Source organism: Equus quagga, chromosome 5 (assembly GCF_021613505.1).
Source record: "Equus quagga isolate Etosha38 chromosome 5, UCLA_HA_Equagga_1.0, whole genome shotgun sequence".
Taxonomy (NCBI): domain Eukaryota; kingdom Metazoa; phylum Chordata; class Mammalia; order Perissodactyla; family Equidae; genus Equus; species Equus quagga.
Genome location: NC_060271.1, coordinates 116,715,120 through 116,734,742, shown reverse-complemented (window position 1 = coordinate 116,734,742; position 19,623 = coordinate 116,715,120). Strand labels below are relative to the sequence as shown.

At 39.6% G+C, this 19,623-nt stretch overlaps 1 protein-coding gene across 2 annotated transcripts in view; it reads left to right on the top strand.

Annotated features, from left to right (window-relative positions):
- Positions 1-63: 63 nt before the first annotated feature.
- The window catches only part of SLC4A1AP (solute carrier family 4 member 1 adaptor protein), a 28,122-nt gene continuing 8,562 nt past the window's right edge, over positions 64-19,623 (top strand). The window contains exons 1-11 of one of the 2 annotated variants that reach the window (XM_046660138.1): positions 64-761; positions 981-1,176; positions 2,886-3,008; positions 3,793-3,853; positions 4,179-4,318; positions 9,017-9,177; positions 9,956-10,025; positions 10,394-10,580; positions 14,688-14,799; positions 16,911-17,148; positions 18,955-19,041. In XM_046660138.1, the coding sequence (XP_046516094.1) occupies positions 108-761; positions 981-1,176; positions 2,886-3,008; positions 3,793-3,853; positions 4,179-4,318; positions 9,017-9,177; positions 9,956-10,025; positions 10,394-10,580; positions 14,688-14,799; positions 16,911-17,148; positions 18,955-19,041 (2,029 nt within the window). In that variant the 5' untranslated portion in view covers positions 64-107. Of the gene's footprint in view, positions 762-980; positions 1,177-2,885; positions 3,009-3,792; positions 3,854-4,178; positions 4,319-9,016; positions 9,178-9,955; positions 10,026-10,393; positions 10,581-14,687; positions 14,800-16,910; positions 17,152-18,954; positions 19,042-19,623 lie in introns of both variants that reach the window. The other variant, XM_046660137.1, reaches the window with a different exon arrangement.

Below are 19,623 nucleotides of genomic sequence, written 5' to 3'. Positions count from 1 at the left end.
GGCCAGAGAGGCCGCTGGGAGCTGGGGATAGGGAGGCGCGGAGAGGAACGTAGAGACCGAGGGGTGAGGTTTCCCAGGAACAGATTTTGAGGCTGCACCCGGTGAGGATGGCTGATGGTTCCGCTCAGTCGGAGCCGCTGGCTTCGCAAGAACTCAATAGTGACTTCAAGAAGCCAGCCCTGCCGGTGTCCCCAGCTGTGCGGGGCAAGGCCGCAGACACCAATCCTTCAAACCCTGAGGAAGTGAAGAAGGAAAGGCCCACGCCGCTGCTGGACCCCGATTCCGGGAAGCCTGATGTTCCCCCGGACAGCGGGGAGACGAGGAGTCCACCCGAGGAGCAGCCGCGGCCCGTCGCAGCGGCTCCTCCCCCTGGCGGCCCGGCCCGGGCCCCCCCTTACCGAGAGCCGCCGTGGGGCGGCCCTGCCACAGCCCCCTACAGCCTAGAGACCCTGAAGGGTGGCACCATCCTTGGCACCCGGAACTTGAAAGGGACGAGTTGCTGCCTTTTCGGGAGACTGTCTAGCTGCGACGTATGCCTGGAGCACCCTTCGGTATCTCGGTATCACGCCGTGCTGCAGCACAGGGCGTCCGGCCATGAGGGAGAATGCGACGGCCACGGGCCCGGTTTCTACCTCTACGACCTGGGAAGCACCCACGGCACTTTTCTTAACAAAACCCGCATCCCACCCCGCACCTATTGTCGCGTCCACGTCGGGCATGTTCTTCGCTTTGGAGGCAGCACCCGGCTCTTTCTTCTTCAGGTAAGTAGAAAAACCTAGAATTGAAATCTCTGGCGTGCACCAGGCTGGGTTCCTGAGCTCTTGAAGCTTTCGCTGAGGGAGGAGATTCTCCCAGTTAGCGATTACAAAAGTGGAGGAATGTGGCCTTTCGTCTCCAGACCCCTATACACATTGCCATGTTTCTGAAAGCGAGTTCAACAATCCTGAACTCTAAAAGAACTCTTTCACTTGGTTCATCAGGGACCAGAGGAAGACCGAGAGGCAGAATCCGAGTTGACAGTAACCCAGTTGAAGGAATTGCGCAAGCAGCAGCAAATGCTGTTAGAGAAGAAGATGCTAGGAGAAGACTCAGATGAAGAAGAGGAAATGGACACCACTGAAAGGAAGAGTAATACTAGTAGTCAGGATGATGAAATGGGCTGCACCTGGGGAATGGGTAAGAAATTACAATTGCTGCCAGAGGTTAATATTTTAAATTCATTACTAGTGGTATCCTTAAATTTTTCTTTTTTATCATACAGGTTTTCATGATTCTATGAGATATATAAGACAAATACCGTTTGCATATGAAATTATCAAAGCCCAGAGAGATTCATTAACTTTTTTGATGTCAAAAAATTGAATTATGAGGGCCGCCCCGGCCAGTGGTTAAGTTGGGGACTTCCCTTCCGTGGCCCAGGGTTTCCCCGCTTTGGATCCTGGGCACTGACATGGCGCCACTCATCAAGCCGTGCTGAGGCAGCATCCCACATAGCACAGCCAGAGGGACCTACAACTAGAATATACAACTATGTACTGGGGGGCTTTGGGGAGAAGAAGAAAAAGGAAAAAAACGATTGGCAACAGATGTTAGCACAAGTGCCCATCTTTAAAAACAATTATTAGAAAAATTGAATTATGGGCACTATGGCTTTCTTTTCATGTGTCTTACAATACACTCCATTGTTCAAAACTCTTCCTCCGCATACAATTTATTTTTACAATTTTAAAAAATAAGTACTGGCCTTTATTATCTCTGGAGGGGATGGAACTGTGTTACATTCAATCAAATAAAATGGAATGTCATTCCATATAGGATATTACCTCGAACTTTTTGTACTTTGTGTAAATACCCTGAAATGTGAAATAACGAGTTAGGGAAAGCTGGTCCTTTAGCCAAAGGAATAAATTGAATTTTCCATAACACCAGACATTTTGGAAGATGGGTCTTTAGGAGCTAGGAATATAAAAAGATAGAAAATGGCCTTAATATGTTGTTGGGAAGACAGGATAAGTATTATGAAATTACTTGTAAGTGCCAGACAAAAGCTAGAACTGTAAGTATGCTAGAGTAATAGTTCAGAGAAGGGAGCCACCACTGAGGGCTTAGACCTGCACTGTCCAATATGGCAGCCACTAGCCACATGTGGTTCTTGGGCACTTGCAGACTGGCTAGTCCGAATTGACATGTGCTGTAAATGTAAACTACAAAGACCTAGTATGAAAAAAGAATGTGAAATATTCATAATATTGTTATATTGATTACATGATAATTTCACCTGTTTCTCTTTTTTAATGTGGCTACTAGAAAATGTAAGATTATACATATGGCTTTCATTATATTTTTGTTGGTCAGCACTGACTTAGATCTTTGGGAAAGCTTCTAAGTTTCTAAACAGAAGGGTTTTGAGCTGGGACTTGAAGGAAAAGAAAAGTAGCCCTTGGGAAGCTGAGCATTGGGAGTGGTATTTGGGGCAGGGATCAATGATTTTAAGGGAGTAATGAGTAGACCAGTCCATTTGGCAGCTATAACAAGCATTAGGAAATTCTGTTGGAGGTGAAATATTAGACCTGGGTGTGAGAGAACAAAAGTGCCAGACTGAGAGCTTAGATTTTTTTCTGTAGAGAGTATGGTAGGTAATTTTGCTTTTAAAATATAGTGATGGAAAAAAAATAAGGTCCATGAAAACAAGTTTTAACTTGTCACACAATTGAGAAAACCTGAAGATGTTCTTACTGGTGGTTTTATGGTTGACCTTTCCAGCCCCATCCCTTTCTTTTCATGACCGATAACTATGTTTATGCAGCCTGAAAGAATAATGGGTGTCTTTCAGAAAGGCTCTTCTTGTGTCTGATTGTCTTTTCTTTCTTTCCCATATCCTGTAGGAGAAGATGCTGTAGAGGATGAGGCTGAAGAGAACCCCATTGTCTTAGAGTTTCAGCAGGAAAGAGAGGCCTTTTATATAAAGGATCCCAAAAAGGCTCTCCAAGGTTTTTTTGACCGAGAAGGTATGTAAATAGATTCTGATGCTGCCAGTAAAATGTATCCACAGCAGTGTTGTTTTCTAGATCTTCAGATATGCAAATACTGTATTTTATCTGCTCTCCTCCTTGTTTAGTTCTTGCCCTTGTGGTCAGTTGCTTCAGGTTTATTTTGAAAGTAGTAAAAATCTTGTCAGTCTTTCTCCCCATTTTGGAAAAAAGGAAGTACTTTTCCTGACTTGTCTCATTCTTCTCAGAAGATCCTAGACTTGGGTAGTGGAGAGATTGACCCAACTTCTTGTAATTTTTTGTTTCTAATTCACTTGATCTTTTGTAATTCTTGACATGGATTTTCATTTTATATGATTAAACAATGTTTCCACAGAGAATAGTTTTAGTAGAGATATTTTGAGAGAGCATCTGTGTGTGTGTGTGTGTGTGTGAATATATATATGAACTGGTTGTGTTCTGCACTTAACATTTATATTTCTAAATACCAGGCAACTGTGACGAATTAACAACTTAAGTGTACAACTTAGAAAAAGTGTGAAAGCTACTGTACAGTGGTCAAAGCTCTGAGTAGAGAGTTGATTGTTTTGATCTGAGTTTGCTTTTCTTTGCCTCAAGCTCATCCTAATTTTATTATCAGATCATAATCCCTAGGAATGAGAAGTGAAATGCTTTGAAATTTAGTATTCAATTTGGTATGGAAACTTGATATTCTTATTTAACCTCTGCTCTCTTTTTTCTTTGTATCACTTAATAATTTTCAGATGCTATTAATATTGTTTGGTCTTTCTTCCTCCCACAGGAGAAGAGTTAGAGTATGAATTTGATGAACAGGGACATAGCACTTGGCTCTGTAGGGTGAGGTATGTTCTTTTCTCATAAATGTCCATTTCTGGAAAGTGGCCAATTTCAGGTTTAATTTACGATTATAGACAATGACCCAAAGAGTAACTTTAGCCTTAATTTTAGACTATTCCTGAATTCGGGCCTTGATGGTTTAGTAACACATTGTTGAGGGGTGGGGTGGGATCAGTAAGAGGGAAGGAAAAGATTTGACGTCTCACCTTGGCAAGATGGAACAAAATGAACTGAGAGATTAAAAAACATGACTATTGTCACAGCATGTTAGTTTTTTTCATGAGAATTGGAGCTTAGTGCTGTGCTATAATTCCCTCCAAACTGATGCAGATTACCTGTGGATGATTCAACTGGAAAACAGCTGGTGGCTGAGGCCATTCACTCAGGAAAGAAAAAAGAAGCAATGATCCAGTGCTCACTGGAAGCTTGTCGAATCCTAGATACTTTGGGATTGCTGCGGCAGGAGGCAGGTGAGTATGTTTTTTCATTAAAAAAAAAAGAAAGAAAGAAAGAAGGAAAATTTAGTACAAAAGGTAACAAGACCTTTTTTAGGGGGAAATGTGAATTGTACAAAATTCTATGAAGTGACAAGAAAAAATTCCCTATCTCAATAGCCTAAGGTAGCCATTGTTTATTTATAAACAGACATTTTCTGTGCATGTGGATGTGTGTTCAGAACTAGATCCTTTAACAAAAAACAGATACGCATACAAATGCAGTTATATTACTTAGACTGTTTTGTGACTTATTTAACATGAGACTCTATCATAGATATTATCCATATCATTGCATTTAAAAAAAACTCTGGTTATGCCATCATTTATTAATAAGGCTTATGTTTTTATTTACTCTAAAATTAATTTTTATTATAGCAAAGTAATTTATGTGTAGTTTAAAATTACTAAAGGCTTAACACTAAATATACTTGTTCCTTATGCTGCCCCTCCCCAGTCTTCATCCTTAGAAGGCTTTTAACTCTTTCAATTATTTTTTCCAGCTTTTAAAAATATCCATATTTCTAAAAAACAAGAGTATACTATTATATTTTGAGCCCTCCTGGGTTTTTTTTGTTTTGTTTTTTGTTTTGTTTGGTGAGGAAGATTGTCCCTGAGCTAACATCTGTGCCAGTCTTCCTCCATTTTATATACTGGATGCTGCCACAGCATGGCTTGATGAGCAGTGTGTGGGTCTGGGCCTGGGATCCAAACCTGTGAACTCAAGGCCGCCAAAGCAGAGTGTGCAAACTTAACCACTATGCCACTGAGCCAGCCTCTTGTGTCACTTATTTTAAATGTTATCTATTGACTCTGTTAAATTAGTTATTTAGTATTTACATGATTATGCTTATGCAGAATGTTGGTCACAACTGAGCAGTTTTATCTGCTTGTTTTTCCTAAAGTTAATAACTGTTTGTTTTTCATGTGTTTGATTTTTTGGGGGTATTTTTTTTGGTCCCTCTTGCTCGTTCTTCCCACACCTTTCAATAGCCTTTCAGTGTATTTTTCTATATGGTCATTCACGTTAGGTAATTTATCACTTGTGATTTTTTGGGAGACACTTCTCCAAGGAGCACTATTCTCTCTCTCTCTTTTTTTTTTTTTTTTTTTGAGGAAGATCAGCCCTGAGCTAACATCTGCTACCAATCCTCCTCTTTTTGCTGAGGAAGTCTGGCCCTGAGCTAACATCTCTGCTCATCCTCCTCCACTTTATATGTGGGACGCCTACCACAGCATGGCTTGCCAAGCAGTGCCCTGTCCACACCTGGCATCCAAACCCTCGAACCCCAGGACGCCGAAGCAGAATGTGCACACTTAACCACTGCACCACTGGGCTGGCCCCCACTATTCTTTTTTTTTTAGGGCTTCCCGCTCTCTAACCCTGCTGCAGAACTGTCATCTGGGACTTCATTTTGCTGTCATTCTTGAGATTTCCTTTGTGTTTCTCCAGGGTTGGATTTTCTGTTTCTCGATTCTCATATTTCTTGATTTATTCCATTGTTTTAGTAGAGCACACCTTCTGTAGTTTTAGCAGGTTAAAAGCTGACACAACAATAGAGGGCATGGATGATGATAGTTTTCAATGGATTTCACATCTTTCATTTTTCTTGGTCTACTGTCTCGTTTTGGTGGACGTGCTCTCGTGGATTCTGAGAAAGGCTGTATAACAAGTAAACTTTATTAAACCCTCCATTCTAAAAGCATAATTATTCTTGCTTTACTCTTGGTTAATGTTTGGCTGGGACTAGAATTCTAAATTGGAAATAATTTTCCTTCACAACTTTGAAGGTATTGCTCTTATCATCTTACATCTAGTGTTGCTTTGGCCTCCTTAACTGTTCAGATTCCTGATCTATTGTATGTCATCTTTTTTCTCCAATGCTCGTTAGAAGTTTGTAAGAATGTCCGTTTGTTCCCAAGTTTCTGAAACTTAACTATCATGTACCTTTCTATGGGTCTGTTTTCACTCATTTTCTGGTATTTGTTGGATCCTTTTGATCTGGAAATCTTGACAGTACAGGAACATTTCTGGAATTATGCCATTAAGCATTTCATCCCTCTGTTTTCTCTCTTCTCTCTGGAATTTTGTTATTTAGATATTGAACCTCTTGGATTGACCATCTAAGTTTCCTGTCTTTTTTTTCCTTCTCTTTTCTATCTCTTGCCTTTTTGTTCTTTCTGGGAGATTTCTGCAACTTTATCTTTCTATTTTGCTATTGAGATTTTAATTTCCAAAGCTCATTTTTGTACTTTGAGTATTTCTTTTTAAAACATAATATCTTGTTATTGTTTAATGGATTCTCGTCTCTTTGCTAATCTGTTTTCTCCAGGTTGCTTTTTCTTTTTGTTTGGTCTCTATCCTGCATGTTAGAGATTTTTCTTAGGTGTTGTGTAGTCCTTGGTTGTATATTCTTATCTCGGGACACAAAAGGTGATTGACAGCTTGGAATATATAGGTGAGGCTTGTTAACTTTGAGCAATGCTATAGAATGATGTGGGTGGCCTTTTGTTGGGTAACTCCTCATGCAGGTATCCTTAGGTTTTTCCTCTTCTGCTGGCAAGATTCCCTAGAAAGGACTCTTTCAGTCCCCTGCATGAAAGGAGGGGACTGGCTGCCAGCACTCATAGAGCTAAGTGGTGGAAGATGGCTGAACGGGGTGTCAGCACCCTGCTCTCTCAGGACCCTGCTGGTTTTAGCATATAGTAGCCATGCCCTCAGCTGTACTGGTCAACCCACAGTCCAAAGACTTTCTGTGTTACCTTTTCTAGAGATTAACCCCTCTATTTTTTCTAGGGGTGGGAAGGAAGTGAGTAGGGGGGAGGATGTGTTTCTCAACAGCTTTTACTCAGTTTTCCTTTTTTTAAATCATGGCTATCTATCTCTGCTTCCACATCCTTTTGAGGATTCTGTAGTCTAATCAGAGTGGTTCTCAGCTTTCCCCACTGTTGTTTTAGGATTCATCTTTTTTAGTTCTGCTATGTTAATTTCAACTCGTCTATCTGCTTTCTAATTTCCAAAAATTTGGTGTTGTGTCACCTCTCCTATTCTCCTTGTCCTTCTAGATTAGTGTCTTTTAAAAAAGATCGCTTTCCTGCAGTTTTAGTAGGGTATGGGAAGAGAGTCAAAATTAGATATGTATGTTCAGTGTAGCATCTTAACTGGAAATTATCAGGTTTATATTAATAAGGAATATTTTGGTTGCAAATAATAGAAACCAAATTCAAACTAGCTTAGGGGGAAAGGTTATTGGCTCTGGAAGGTGGGAAGAGTAGCTCACAGGATTGAAGGAAGAACTGCATGAACCAGGGCCTCAAGTTCTGGAATCAGAACTTAGTGCTACCAAACCAGAACTCAGTATCACCAGGACACATATAAGCTCAGATAAGCTGTGTGTGTGTGTATCTGTGAGTGAGCTTGTCTCATCAGGGCATGGTTTTATTTTGCAGACAAATTTTACCCCATGCAGAAAAGCTGGCTGCTTACAGCCCTGGATTTATATCTTCCCTCTTGAATAACCTCCTCGGAAACAGAGCCTCTTTTCTCCTGTATCTGAATATAAATATGAGGGAAGGATTGATCTGGCCTTGGTCACACGATTACCCCTAATTCAGATGGAAGTGGGGAGGAGTTCTCTAGAGGAAAGGGGGTACTTTTACCAGAAGAAGGGGAATAAGATGATGTAGGGTAGACAAAAAAGTAATGGCTACCATAGTCCCCTGTTGATAGGTTTTCCAGATTTTCACTGTTACGAACAATGTTGCATTGATATCTGTAGGATAAATTACTATAAGTAGCTTGTTGGATCAATTACATTTTGTTGGATCAATTACATGTTGACAGATGTTGTAAGATTGAGCATCAAAAAGATTGTATCAATGTACATTCTCACCAGTTGTTTGACAGTTCCTTTCCCCATACCCTTGTCAAATTGGGCATTGTTAATCTTTTAATGGTTTTTCTAGTCTAATAGGTGAGAAGTGATATCTCATTATTTTAATTTGTATTTTTTTAATTGTTAAAAAAAGTTTAACATCTTTTCAAATGTTTGTGGGCATTTGTATTTCTTTTCTGTAACTTTTTATTATTCTTTCTTAAATTTTCTTTTGGATTATTGGCCTTTTCATCATTTATCTTTCTCCTTTTTCGCTCATTGATTTTTGAGAGGTTTTTGTTCATTAAATAAATTAACCCCTTGTTTTAAATTTTCTATTTTGATAAAATATACGTAACATAAAATTTACCATTGTAAGCATTTTTAAGTGTGCTGTTCGGTGGCATTAAATACGTTCACATTGTTGAGCAACCATAACTATCATCCATCTCGGAACTTTTTCATCATCCCATACTGAACCTTTGTATCCAATAAACACTAACTTCCCATTCTTCCTCCCCCTAGTCGCTGGTAACCACTGTTCTACTTTCTGTCTCCAGGAATTGGACTACTCTAGGTACCTGATATAAGTGGAATCATGCAATATGTGTCCTTTTGTGTCTGGCTTATTTCACTTAGCATAATGTCTTCAAGGTTTAGCCCTTTATTTTTATATGTAGTTTGGCAGCTTGTTGATTCTCTCTTTCAGTAATTGATGATATTTTAAGCTGCTTGCCTACTTGCCTTCTTTCTTTTTTTTTAAACATACTTCGTTATCACTTATTTTATCTACCTCTAGTATCTCGGAAAAGGAAAGCCAAGAACTGGGAAGATGAAGACTTTTATGATAGTGATGATGACACGTTTCTTGATCGGACTGGCCTGGTTGAAAAGAAGCGTCTGAACCGAATGAAGAAGGCTGGAAAGATTGAAGAGAAGCCAGAGACCTTTGAATCATTGGCAAGTTTTATTTATAGAAGTAGCAGGAGTGGTTTAATATTTTTAATAAAATAATGTATTGTTTAAATTTGTGTTACAATTAAAAATTTAAAAGCAGTGGCATTGAAATCTGGTACTGAAGTATAACTTTTGTGATCTGTAAATTTGGTGGTAACAAACAACTAGTCTTATCCAAGTTGGAGAAAAGTTTGGCTTGCTGCTGGAGACTCTAAGCACCTTTAGGTGGATATTGATCCCTTAATGAGCATTCTTTGGATATGATGTTACCCCCTCAAAAAAGAGGAAAAAGCTCCAAATTGGGACATTCTGAGGTGAAATTGACTTTAGGCTTCTTGCATCAGGAATCATGAAAGGAATTTTGAGGAGTATAGTTTGGTGGTACTCTTAAACTGTAAATCCTTCATGAAATTATCGTAAGGTGGTATGTGTTTTCACTATATTAAGTAGTATTCAGAGCTTAAAACTACCCAACATTAATCCTTTCGATTCTTCACTGAAAACAAATGCCTTGAGGTCTTTCTTTTGAGTAAAATAAAGTCTGTATTCCGTACATTCATTCTGTGTAATTCTGAGTTCTTTAATCAGAAATTAGTTCAATTAGAATGAAATAAACAAATGAAAAATCTTAACTCCATAAGGAGCAGGTTTAACTGGACTTCTGAATTAATCCTCTTAAAACTTGTAACAATAGTGAAAATAAGAGAAGGAAGATAAGGAAAACTACCATATTTTGAAAGAGGAAAAGCATTTGCTAACTCTGTTAATTCGGGTGTTACAGGTTGCAAAGTTAAATGATGCTGAAAGGGAACTCTCTGAAATTTCTGAGAGACTGAAAGCCTCAAGCAAAGGTAATGTAATGAATCATTAAACAAATATTTATTGAGCATCTGCCATATCTAGTGCACTATGCTAGGCACTGAGGCTACATTGGTTAATAAGATGTATCATGCGGAATATGGAGCCTTTCTAAGGAGCAACAAAGCGTTTTCGAACTAGAAAGAACTTTATAAATTGTTTGGTGTAACCTCTTTTTTAATAGATGAGGGGAGTGAAGCCATTGAGGCAAAGTCTCCCAGCTATAACCCGTCCTTATTCCTAATGTCAGTAAATGTCCTCTGTCTAGCTTTGTGTTAGTGACTTTTCTATGGAAACTTTGGCTGAATTTTAGAATATTTAGGGCCATCTTCTAAACACGTATTATCCCTTTCTTGGGCAGCTCTATCAGAGTCGTCATCTCAGGACTCTTTAGATGCGTTCATGTCAGAAATGAAATCAGGGAGTGCGTTAGATGGTGTGTCCCGGAAGAAACTTCACCTGAGAACTTTTGAACTGAGGAAAGAACAACAGAGACTTAAAGGGTTGATAAAAATTGTAAAGCCAGCAGAGATTCCAGAACTAAAAAAGTAAGTCTTAGTTATACTTGGAATTTTAAATAAGCATTTTTGCATAGATCACATTTTGAATTCTATCTTTGTTTTCTTAATCATTTTTGAATAAAAATAGAATATAAGAAATGCTTTAAAGCACAGAAGGCAGTGGTTTCATAACTAAACCCATTTCATTTGTGACTAAAAACCCATTTCATTTGTGAAGTATAGACTGCTACAGGATTTTTAGAGAAAACTATATTGATTTCTGTTTCACTGGAAGGCTCTGAATTTTATTTTATTTTATTTTTTTTTTTGGTGAGGAAGATTGGCCCTGAGGTAACACCTGTTGCTAATCTTCCTCTTTTTGCTTGAGGAAGATTAGCCCTGAGCTAACATTTGTGCCAGTCTTCCTCTATTTTGTACGTGGGTCACTGCCACAGCATGGCTGGATAAGCAGTGTAGGTCTGCACCTGGGATCCGAACCTGTGAACCCAGGCTGCCGAAGCAGAACATGCTGACCCAACCACTACACCACCAGGCTGGCCCCAAAATCAACCTTTTGTTGTTGTTGTTGAGGAAGATTTGCCCTGAGCTAATATCTGTTGCTGATCTTCTTCTTTTTGCTTGAGGAAGATTCACCCTGAGCTAACGTTTGTGCCAGTCTTCCTCTATTTTGTATGTGGGTTGCCACCACAGCATGGCTGATGAGTGGTATAGGTCCACACCTGGGATCCAGACCCATGAACCCGGGCTGCTGAAGTGGAGCATGCCAAAATTAACCACTGTGCCATGGGGCCAGCCCTGAAGTTTTTACTTAATCTTTTAGTGCAAAATAAACTTTTCGAAAGAGCAACATGCACAAAAGGCTAATTTCCCTAATATATAAAGACCTGTAAATGATAAGTAGACAACCATCCACCAAAGAGAATAATGGGCAAAGGATATCAACTGACAGGCCACTGAAAAAGAAGTACAAATAGCTCTTAACTATATAAAAAGATACTCAGTGTTGCTCATAATAAGAGAAATACAAATACTACAATGTATACCATTTTTTATCTATGATTTTAAAACCACTGATGAAAAGATATGAACGCAGATTGTCATTTTAATGCTTGTATCTGTCATTCCTAAGAACCAGTTGACAATAATATATTTAAATACTTTTTTCTTTCCTTTTTTTTTTTTCTGAGGAAGATTTGCCCTGAGCTAACATCTGTTACCAGTCTTCCTCTTTTGGCTTGAGGAAGATTCGCCCTGAGCTAACAATCTGTGCCAGTCTTCCTCTATTTTGTATGTGGGTCGCCACCACAGCATGGCTGCCAACAAGTGGTGTAGCTCCGTGCCCAGGAACTGAACCCAGGCTGCTGAAGCAGAGCGTGCTGAACTTAACCACTAGGCCACCAGGCCAGCCCTTTAAGTACTTTTTTAAAAGTGTAATTTCTTCCTTTAAAGGGGGAGAAAGTGTAATCCCTGAGGTTGATTTTATTGTTAACTTTGATTTTGGGGAAGTTATTGGAAGAGATTAACCCAAATCCATTGCAGACATCCAGAAGATTTTTGAGTAATTTGCAAATAAGATTTTGAGAATAATTTTTCCCAGACTTGGCTAGTATTTGTGAGCGTGTGTATGTTTGTGAGAGAGAGAGAAAGAGAGGGAGTGCCAATCTTTCCATTTTGACAATATTTTAAAATTTTGTTCTGTATCATCTCAGCAAGTTTGAAACCTTTGAAAAGGTTGAGTAGGTTGTTGTAGAAATAAGTAACCCCCAATGAGCACAATCCAGGTGGGCATCTCAAAAAGTGGTACTGCCTAGGTGGGTTCACTCCCTTATGAAGGTAGTTAACTATAAAAAGTTTCTTATTTTCTTTAGATCTGTGCTGTCTAGTACAGCACCCAGGAGTCACATGTGATGTTAAAATTAAATAAAATTAAAAATTCAGTTCCTCAGTCACACTAGCCACATTTCAAGTGCTCAATAGCCACATGTGGCTCATGGCTCCTGTATTGGACAGTGCAGATACAGAACATTTCTGTCATTTCAGGAAATTCTGAAGACAGTGCTGCTTTAGTTTGTCAGTAAGCTTTTATTCAGCCCCTCACCCCTGTGTACAAAACCTGTAACTTGATGCTGGAGGCATTGCAGAGAAGAGTGTCTAGGTACTGAGAGGCACTTCTTATAGAAATGTAGAGAGAAAATGTTTCTGGAGCCGTTGATCATCTGTACAGAAAATTTATCCCCAAATTACTAGCAGGTTTACTCAAAGATTTATGTGTAGTTTGGATATTTAATATAGTGATCAGTCCACAAAAGTCTGTTCAGCCCAAGTGATATTTGAGTTACCTTACCAATAATGAGGAGGCAGGTTAGCACAGGAGTTAGACTTCATGGGTTTCATTCTCGGCTCCATCAATTACTTTTTGGGCATTTTGAGGCAAGTTATGTAACTTCTTTGATCTTTGCTTTCTTCATCTATAAATTAAAAGTAATGATGTTGCAAAGATTAAATGAACAGTGTTTAACAAAGTGATGGCATATATGTATTATTGTTGTCATCATTGTCATAATTTTTACTGTTTCCGTTATTACATGAGCAACTATTTGAAACATCTTTTTCGGGGAGAATAGGTAATACTCAGGAGGCATAGTCCAGGGTAAAAGTGAGTTTTAATTCCAGCTCTGTAATCCTTTAACTTGATAAGTCAGCCTGGTGGGGTGTTCTGAGCTAGACCACATCTATCAGTTTCCTCCAGAGCCTCCCCTCCTGCTCTCTCTGGATCTGCCTAGTTTCTCCTCCCTTTCCTACTTTAGATATTGGCCTTCAGATGCCATGTATCTTATTCCTCCTCTGCTCGCTTGAGTGTTGAACTTCTGAACTTTCCACCTAACATCTCCTCTGTCAACCACGAGCACCTCTTGATTTTGATCCCATCTTCTGCTTTTTCATCTCCTTTGGGTGTCTTTGCATATCCTCCAGGCCAGCCAAGCGGTTTAGTGGAGTTGAAAAATATCCGTGCTGATGTTACCTTTGTCTTTCTATGCTATGACCTTCATGAGGCCTGTGGGGAGGGGCTGTGAAGCATCATAATTTGGCAAAGAGTCTTTAAGGCCAGGCAACCAGCATTCTTCTGGTGGCCTTAGCAAGGCGATGGGTCTGTCTCTGGTAGAGAGAAAGGAGGTGAGGATAAGCCCAAGAGCCCCACTGAAGGGTGCAATTTAAGTGAAAGAAGGCAGTAGTGGCAACTGGGGCTTCAGGGTGGAAAAGGATAGTCACTTTGCTGATGGTCACTGTGAGTCAGGAGTGCTGGTGCTGTCCTTATATTCCAGAATGCAGGGCTGTCCTGTGGTCAGTGTGAAGAAAGCATAGGGCTTTCTTCCCTCTGTCTCCTCATGCTACTTTGTCATTGTTACTTCTGACTACTCTCTGAGTTTCTTGTCAGCTCAACTGCCATCCTTTTTGTTTTTGCTCTGCTCTTTTTTCCCCATCCTTTTCTAAATTCTGCAGTCTCTTTTTGCTCTTTCTCAGCTTGACCCTAGTGGGCTTAGCTTTCATAACTATGTCCAGCCAATGAGACTGTTGACAAGCTCACCAGTTGCAGGGTCTCCCATTATGTCTTTATTATTACTCACCATACAGGATATCCTGCCTCCTGCCCCCTACCCACACACCACTTTTTTTTTTTTTTTTTAACTTCTGTGCTCAGAGCTGTTTTGTGTGGTTGTGGTAAGTGTGTACTCCAGGTAAGTAAGGCACTGTGAGTCCTCTTCAGAGGTTGGTGGAAAATGGGGCTTTAAACCATGAATCCATCTCCTGCCTCTTAGTGGGGATGGGGTCATGCTTATATTTTCTCCTTTGCCAGGGCCCTTTGTACTGTGGGCATCATTTTCTGAATGTGAAGTCATATAGCATGTTGCAAATTACTAGACCAAGGTAGCAGCCTCAGCTTACCCTTAATAGCTCTCTGTCTCTGACAACGCTTTGTTGGCCTGAATATCTCTTTCTTATTGGTGTATGCTTAGATGTTCATCTTGTGGCAATTTTTGTTTTGCCAGAAGTTTCTTTGACTGTGTCATGATGTTTTTAGATAAAACCTTGGCCTTACTGGAATAGATATATATAATTATTCTTTCTTCCTAGGGCTGAAAGTCAGACTGCAGATGCACAAAACAAAGCTAAAAAGCTTACATTGCCTCTGTTTGGTGCCATGAAAGGAGGAAGCAAATTCAAATTAAAAACTGGAACAGTAGGGGTAAGTTGTGGGTCTAAGGTGTTAAACTTTTTGTTGTTGAGTTATCCTGAGCTAGTTTTCCTCTTTTTTTTCGAAGCTCAGATGACTTGTTCCATAGTAATGTGAAAAAGGACTGTTGGCTTGGTATGATCACATCTATCCCATGACTTGGTACTTGGATTTTTCTCTTCAGCTTAGGGTTATCAAGAATAGATGAATCAGTGCTGGTCTGGTGGCATAGTGGTTAAGTTCACGCACTCCACTTTGGTGGCCCAGGGTTTGTGGGTTCAGATCCCAGTTGGAGACCTACATACTGCTCAGCAAGCTTTGCTGTCGTGGCTCCCCACATACAAAATAGAGGGAGATTGGCACAGATGTTAGCTCAGTGACAATCTTCCTCAAGCAAAAAGAGGAAGATTCGCTATAGATGTTAGCTCAGGGCCAATCTTCCTCACCAGAAAAAAATTTTAAAAAAAATTGATGAATCATTTCATGCCAGTCAATTTGCATGTAACTGATTTGTAAATTAGAATACTAATTTATTAATTTGTGATGAATATTGCACTTAAGAAAGGGTCTCCTGTGTTAAATGCTTTTTCCTGGTGGGTAGATGTTGTAATATTCAGACTCAACCAACATTTGTTAGTAACATAGTCAGTACACCTGGCTCTGCCATATGGTTTTCCTTACTTCATTTAATCCTTCCAACACCTTATGATGTGTGGGGATTATTGCCTCTCACAGGTGAGGAAACAGAGTCACAGAGGTTAAATACAAGATCACACCATCATTAAGTAACTAGACTGGCAAATCCAGGTCTTCTGTCTCCTGAGTTTTGTGATCTTTCTGCTATCCTCTAATACTTCACTGATATATGTTTTTGCTTTATGTACATCCTTATTTATAGATTCCGCTTTTAAAAGGTTTTCATCACCCCGAAATGCTGAACCTTGTGTATTAGGGTGCTAGGGCCGCCATAACAAAATGCCAAAGACTGTGTGGCTTAAGCAACAGAAATTTATTTTCTCACAGTTCTGAAGGCTAGGCGTCCAAGATCAATGTGTCAGCAGAGTTGGTTTCCTCTGAGGCCTCTTTCCTTGGCTTGCAGGTGGCTGCCCTCTTGTTGCCTCTTCAGATGGTTATCCCTCTGTCCACTTGTATCCCTGGTGCCTCTGTCCCTGTTCTTATAAGGACATCAGTCATATTGGATTAGGGCCCCTCTCTAACAGCGTTTTTTTTTTTTTTAACTTAATCACCTCTTTAAAGACCTTATTTCCAAATACAGTTACATTCTGAGGTACTGGGTGTTGGGACCTAAACATGTGAATTTGGGGGGACACAGTTCAGTCCACAACACTGAATTAGGGTAAACTTCCCTGTGGTGGCAGAAGTCTGAAGTGCCAGCCAAATGTTCTGAGTGGCTGTGTGGTTTACCTGAGGTGGAGGCTTCTCTGTGAGGGTGGTGGAGGGAGGAGGTACTGACGTTTTAGTTAGAAGAAAAACTACTAAAAAGCTCTCCTTAGAGGATTACTGAACTAAATCCTGTATTTAAAAAATGATATACTTTGGTACCTTCTCTCTATTCCTTAAGCTGTGATCAATCTTTCCTAATAATTACTTTTATTGAAAGGTCTTGGATGCTTGGCCTTATTCTTCAAGAAATGTCTTCCTTTTCTTCAGGATCTATTTTACTGATTTACGTGTGGTGTTCCCTTGAAACTGTGTCAAATCTAAAATGAAAAAGCTGCACTAATGATTTATTTCTTAGGAATGTGCGTCTGATTTACTCTCTAGAAGATTTTGTAATGAATTAAGATCTTTTAACATCATTAAGGGTAATAGGACAGAATTCCTGTAGCTGGTACTCACTTGGAATAAATGTCTTGGTTCCCCACAAACTGTTTTAAGTGTTTCATGTTTAATATTCTTTTGACCCTAAAAAGTAATAAAGATACGTGTTAAAGGTCCATAGATGAGTAAAATTTCAGGTTAAAGTCCTACTTTCAGCACACTCATGCAGGATTTATCAACCTAGAGAGGTTACATGCTACACATTTAGCTTAACTCCCTTGAAGAGATTTGTCTCTTTGTCATTATGTAGAAGTATTTGTTCATGGTTTTGTTTCCTCTAGAAGTTACCCCCTAAGCGTCCAGAACTCCCTCCAACTCTAATGAGAATGAAGGATGAGCCTGAAGTAGAAGAGGAGGAAGAGGAAGAGGAAGAGGAAGAGGAGAAAGAAAAGGAGGAACATGAAAAGAAAAAACTGGAGTCTGGAAGCAGCAGACTACAGCAGGAGATAGAGCCAGAAGCAGCAGTACAGGGAACAAGTCCTCCCACCGATAGCACATGTTCTGGAGAAACAAAAAACCGTGGTACTATCTTTCTTCTCCTTCTTGTGCTATTCAGTGGGGCATTGGCGTTAATTGTGGATAGGTTTGAAAAAGCAAAACCAGTTCTTGCCTGTGCATTTAGACTTTTTGATATTTTGTGATATGTGATATAGCTGACTCTTTGGGAACATACTTTCTTAGTCTTTCTTTGACTGCACATCATTATTTATCCTCATTGTAAAACAAGGCAGATATTTCCAGTCTATTCCAGAATTATGGAAAATTAAAAACTGTGGAATCTGAAACCACAGCTGCTGTGGACCAGTTCTGAGCTGCTGTTACTGTATGACTGGAGGGCAATGGAATAGGGCAGAGGATGGGGCCTGATCAGGTGGTCTCAGGATAAGCCTCCCCTTACTTATTTTTTTCCCCATCCCTAAAGCAGAGGCTGAGCATAATTATACCCACTAGACATACCTCTCAGGAAGCATGATGTCCCGTTGTCCATGGTACCCAGCAGAGAAGTTCATGGTACCCAGCAGTGAGCATGTAGTATTCACCCACCTCAGCAAAGGTTTGATGAAAATTGACGAAAGAGAGAACTGATTGGTTTTTAAATGTATTTTCTTCTGATTGTAAAAGGAATGTATGTTCGTTTTAGAAACTTTAGATTATATGTAAAAGTCCAAAGAAGTAAAGAGAAATCTCCCTCGATCATACCCCCAAGGATGATTATCTTTTTAGTATTCTCTTATCCCATGTCACCTGCAGGGGTTGTTTTCCTGCAGGTTGGCCAGATTCCTTAGCAAGACTAAGACTGCACAGAAAATAGGGAGCATGAGAAAAACAAAAAAACTGGCATTAAGTGTGTGTGAGAATGCATGCATGTGTATTTCTGAACAAACCGGGCTTGTCTGCATAAAACCTCAGGCCTGGCACCTAGACCTTCTCTTGAATCACCTCCAGTTGTTGAGAAACAGAAAAGTTACTGTTTCCTCATCTGCGAGAGGTAAATCTTTTGTTTTTGCATTCTCCTTTGTTTAGTTATTGGCAAGATGCTTGGCCTTTTCAAAAAAAAGTACTTTTCCATACTTTTTTCTGAGTCTGGTCTTTGATCCATGTGTTGTGAGGGTGGCATATGAACAGGTCAGTAGAATGGGGAGCAGTAAGTATTGTATTTTTTTGTTTAAGGGACCAAAGTAAATATGTGTGTGTAAAAATAGCAGATTTTAAAATTTGGTTTATAAGTACATTCATTAGTAAATCTGCAGCTGGTTAGGGCTTACTCCAGGCCTTTTCTTTTTTTTTAACAACATTGGGATCATATTGTACATGCTATTTTATGACCTATTTTTTTCTGTCTTAAAACATTCTTTTAAAATGTGGTTTTAATAAGGGGCATAGTGGTCCATCACATGCATATCCCATTATTTATTTAATCAACACCCTATCATTAGACGTGTAAGTTATTTATTAGTTTTTGCTATTATAAACATATTTGTATATAGTAAATCTTGGTTCTGATCTCTGATTATTTTCTTTGAACATGTTCCTAGAAGTAGAATTTCTAGGCCAAGGAATATGTACATTTTTAAGGCTTTTGGTAAGTATTGCTAAAAACTTTTACCTCAGAGTTGGCCAGTTTTTAAAGTGGAAAATTGGTGGTTCTCTGTTAGTCGTCCAGAGGCACATTTATTGAAAACCTAATTAAGGTTAGTTGAAGCGAATGATAGTAAAACTGGATGATTATGTATGTAGTTAGCTTTTCTTGCTTTTGTTTTTGTTTTCTTGGTTCCCTACCATGAATTAAATAATAACCATATGCTTTGGTTCTGCCTTTTATAGAAAACATGTCTCAACTCAGCCAAGTGGAACAGAATAAAGATTATCAGGAGATTAGTGGAACAGCTGCACCATGTGAGGAAGCCTCAGGCAAGTGTAGAGCCGACTCCATTGCTGCTCTGCACACCAGCAGCCGACTGGTGCGTGGAGGAGAGGCTGGTGGCTGACCTGGAGCAGCCCAGAGAAGGGCCTTTCAGACACTGGATAGATGCTGCTGCCAGGGCCCTGGACAAAATTGGGATCTATGAGAGGTTTATGTTTGGTGCCATTCCGTTTGCCTTTCTTGACTCCTCTTCTGCCTCCTGGGGTTCCCTGTCTCTGACCCACAAAGCACCTAATGCCTTCATGCTTCCTCTGGCTGTACAAAGGCCTCCACAGTTTTACATCTAGAGTTGAATATGTGCCTCTCATGGCAGTGATTCCAAAACTGTTAAAAGAAATTAGTTGAAAGGTTGGCCTATTAAAAGGACTGTGTTTTTCTGGTTTTCTGTTGCCTTTAATTGTAATGGTTAAACTGTAGAATAGTAAAGTCAGCCCCATTTTCCTTTGCCTTTTCAAATCGTGTGATCATATTCAAGCTTGTAGAATAGCCTTAGGATTTGAAAACTAGGGTTATAGTGAGGGAAAATTCTTTCTTAATATAATCTTTACAGTAGTAGAAGGAACTTTTGA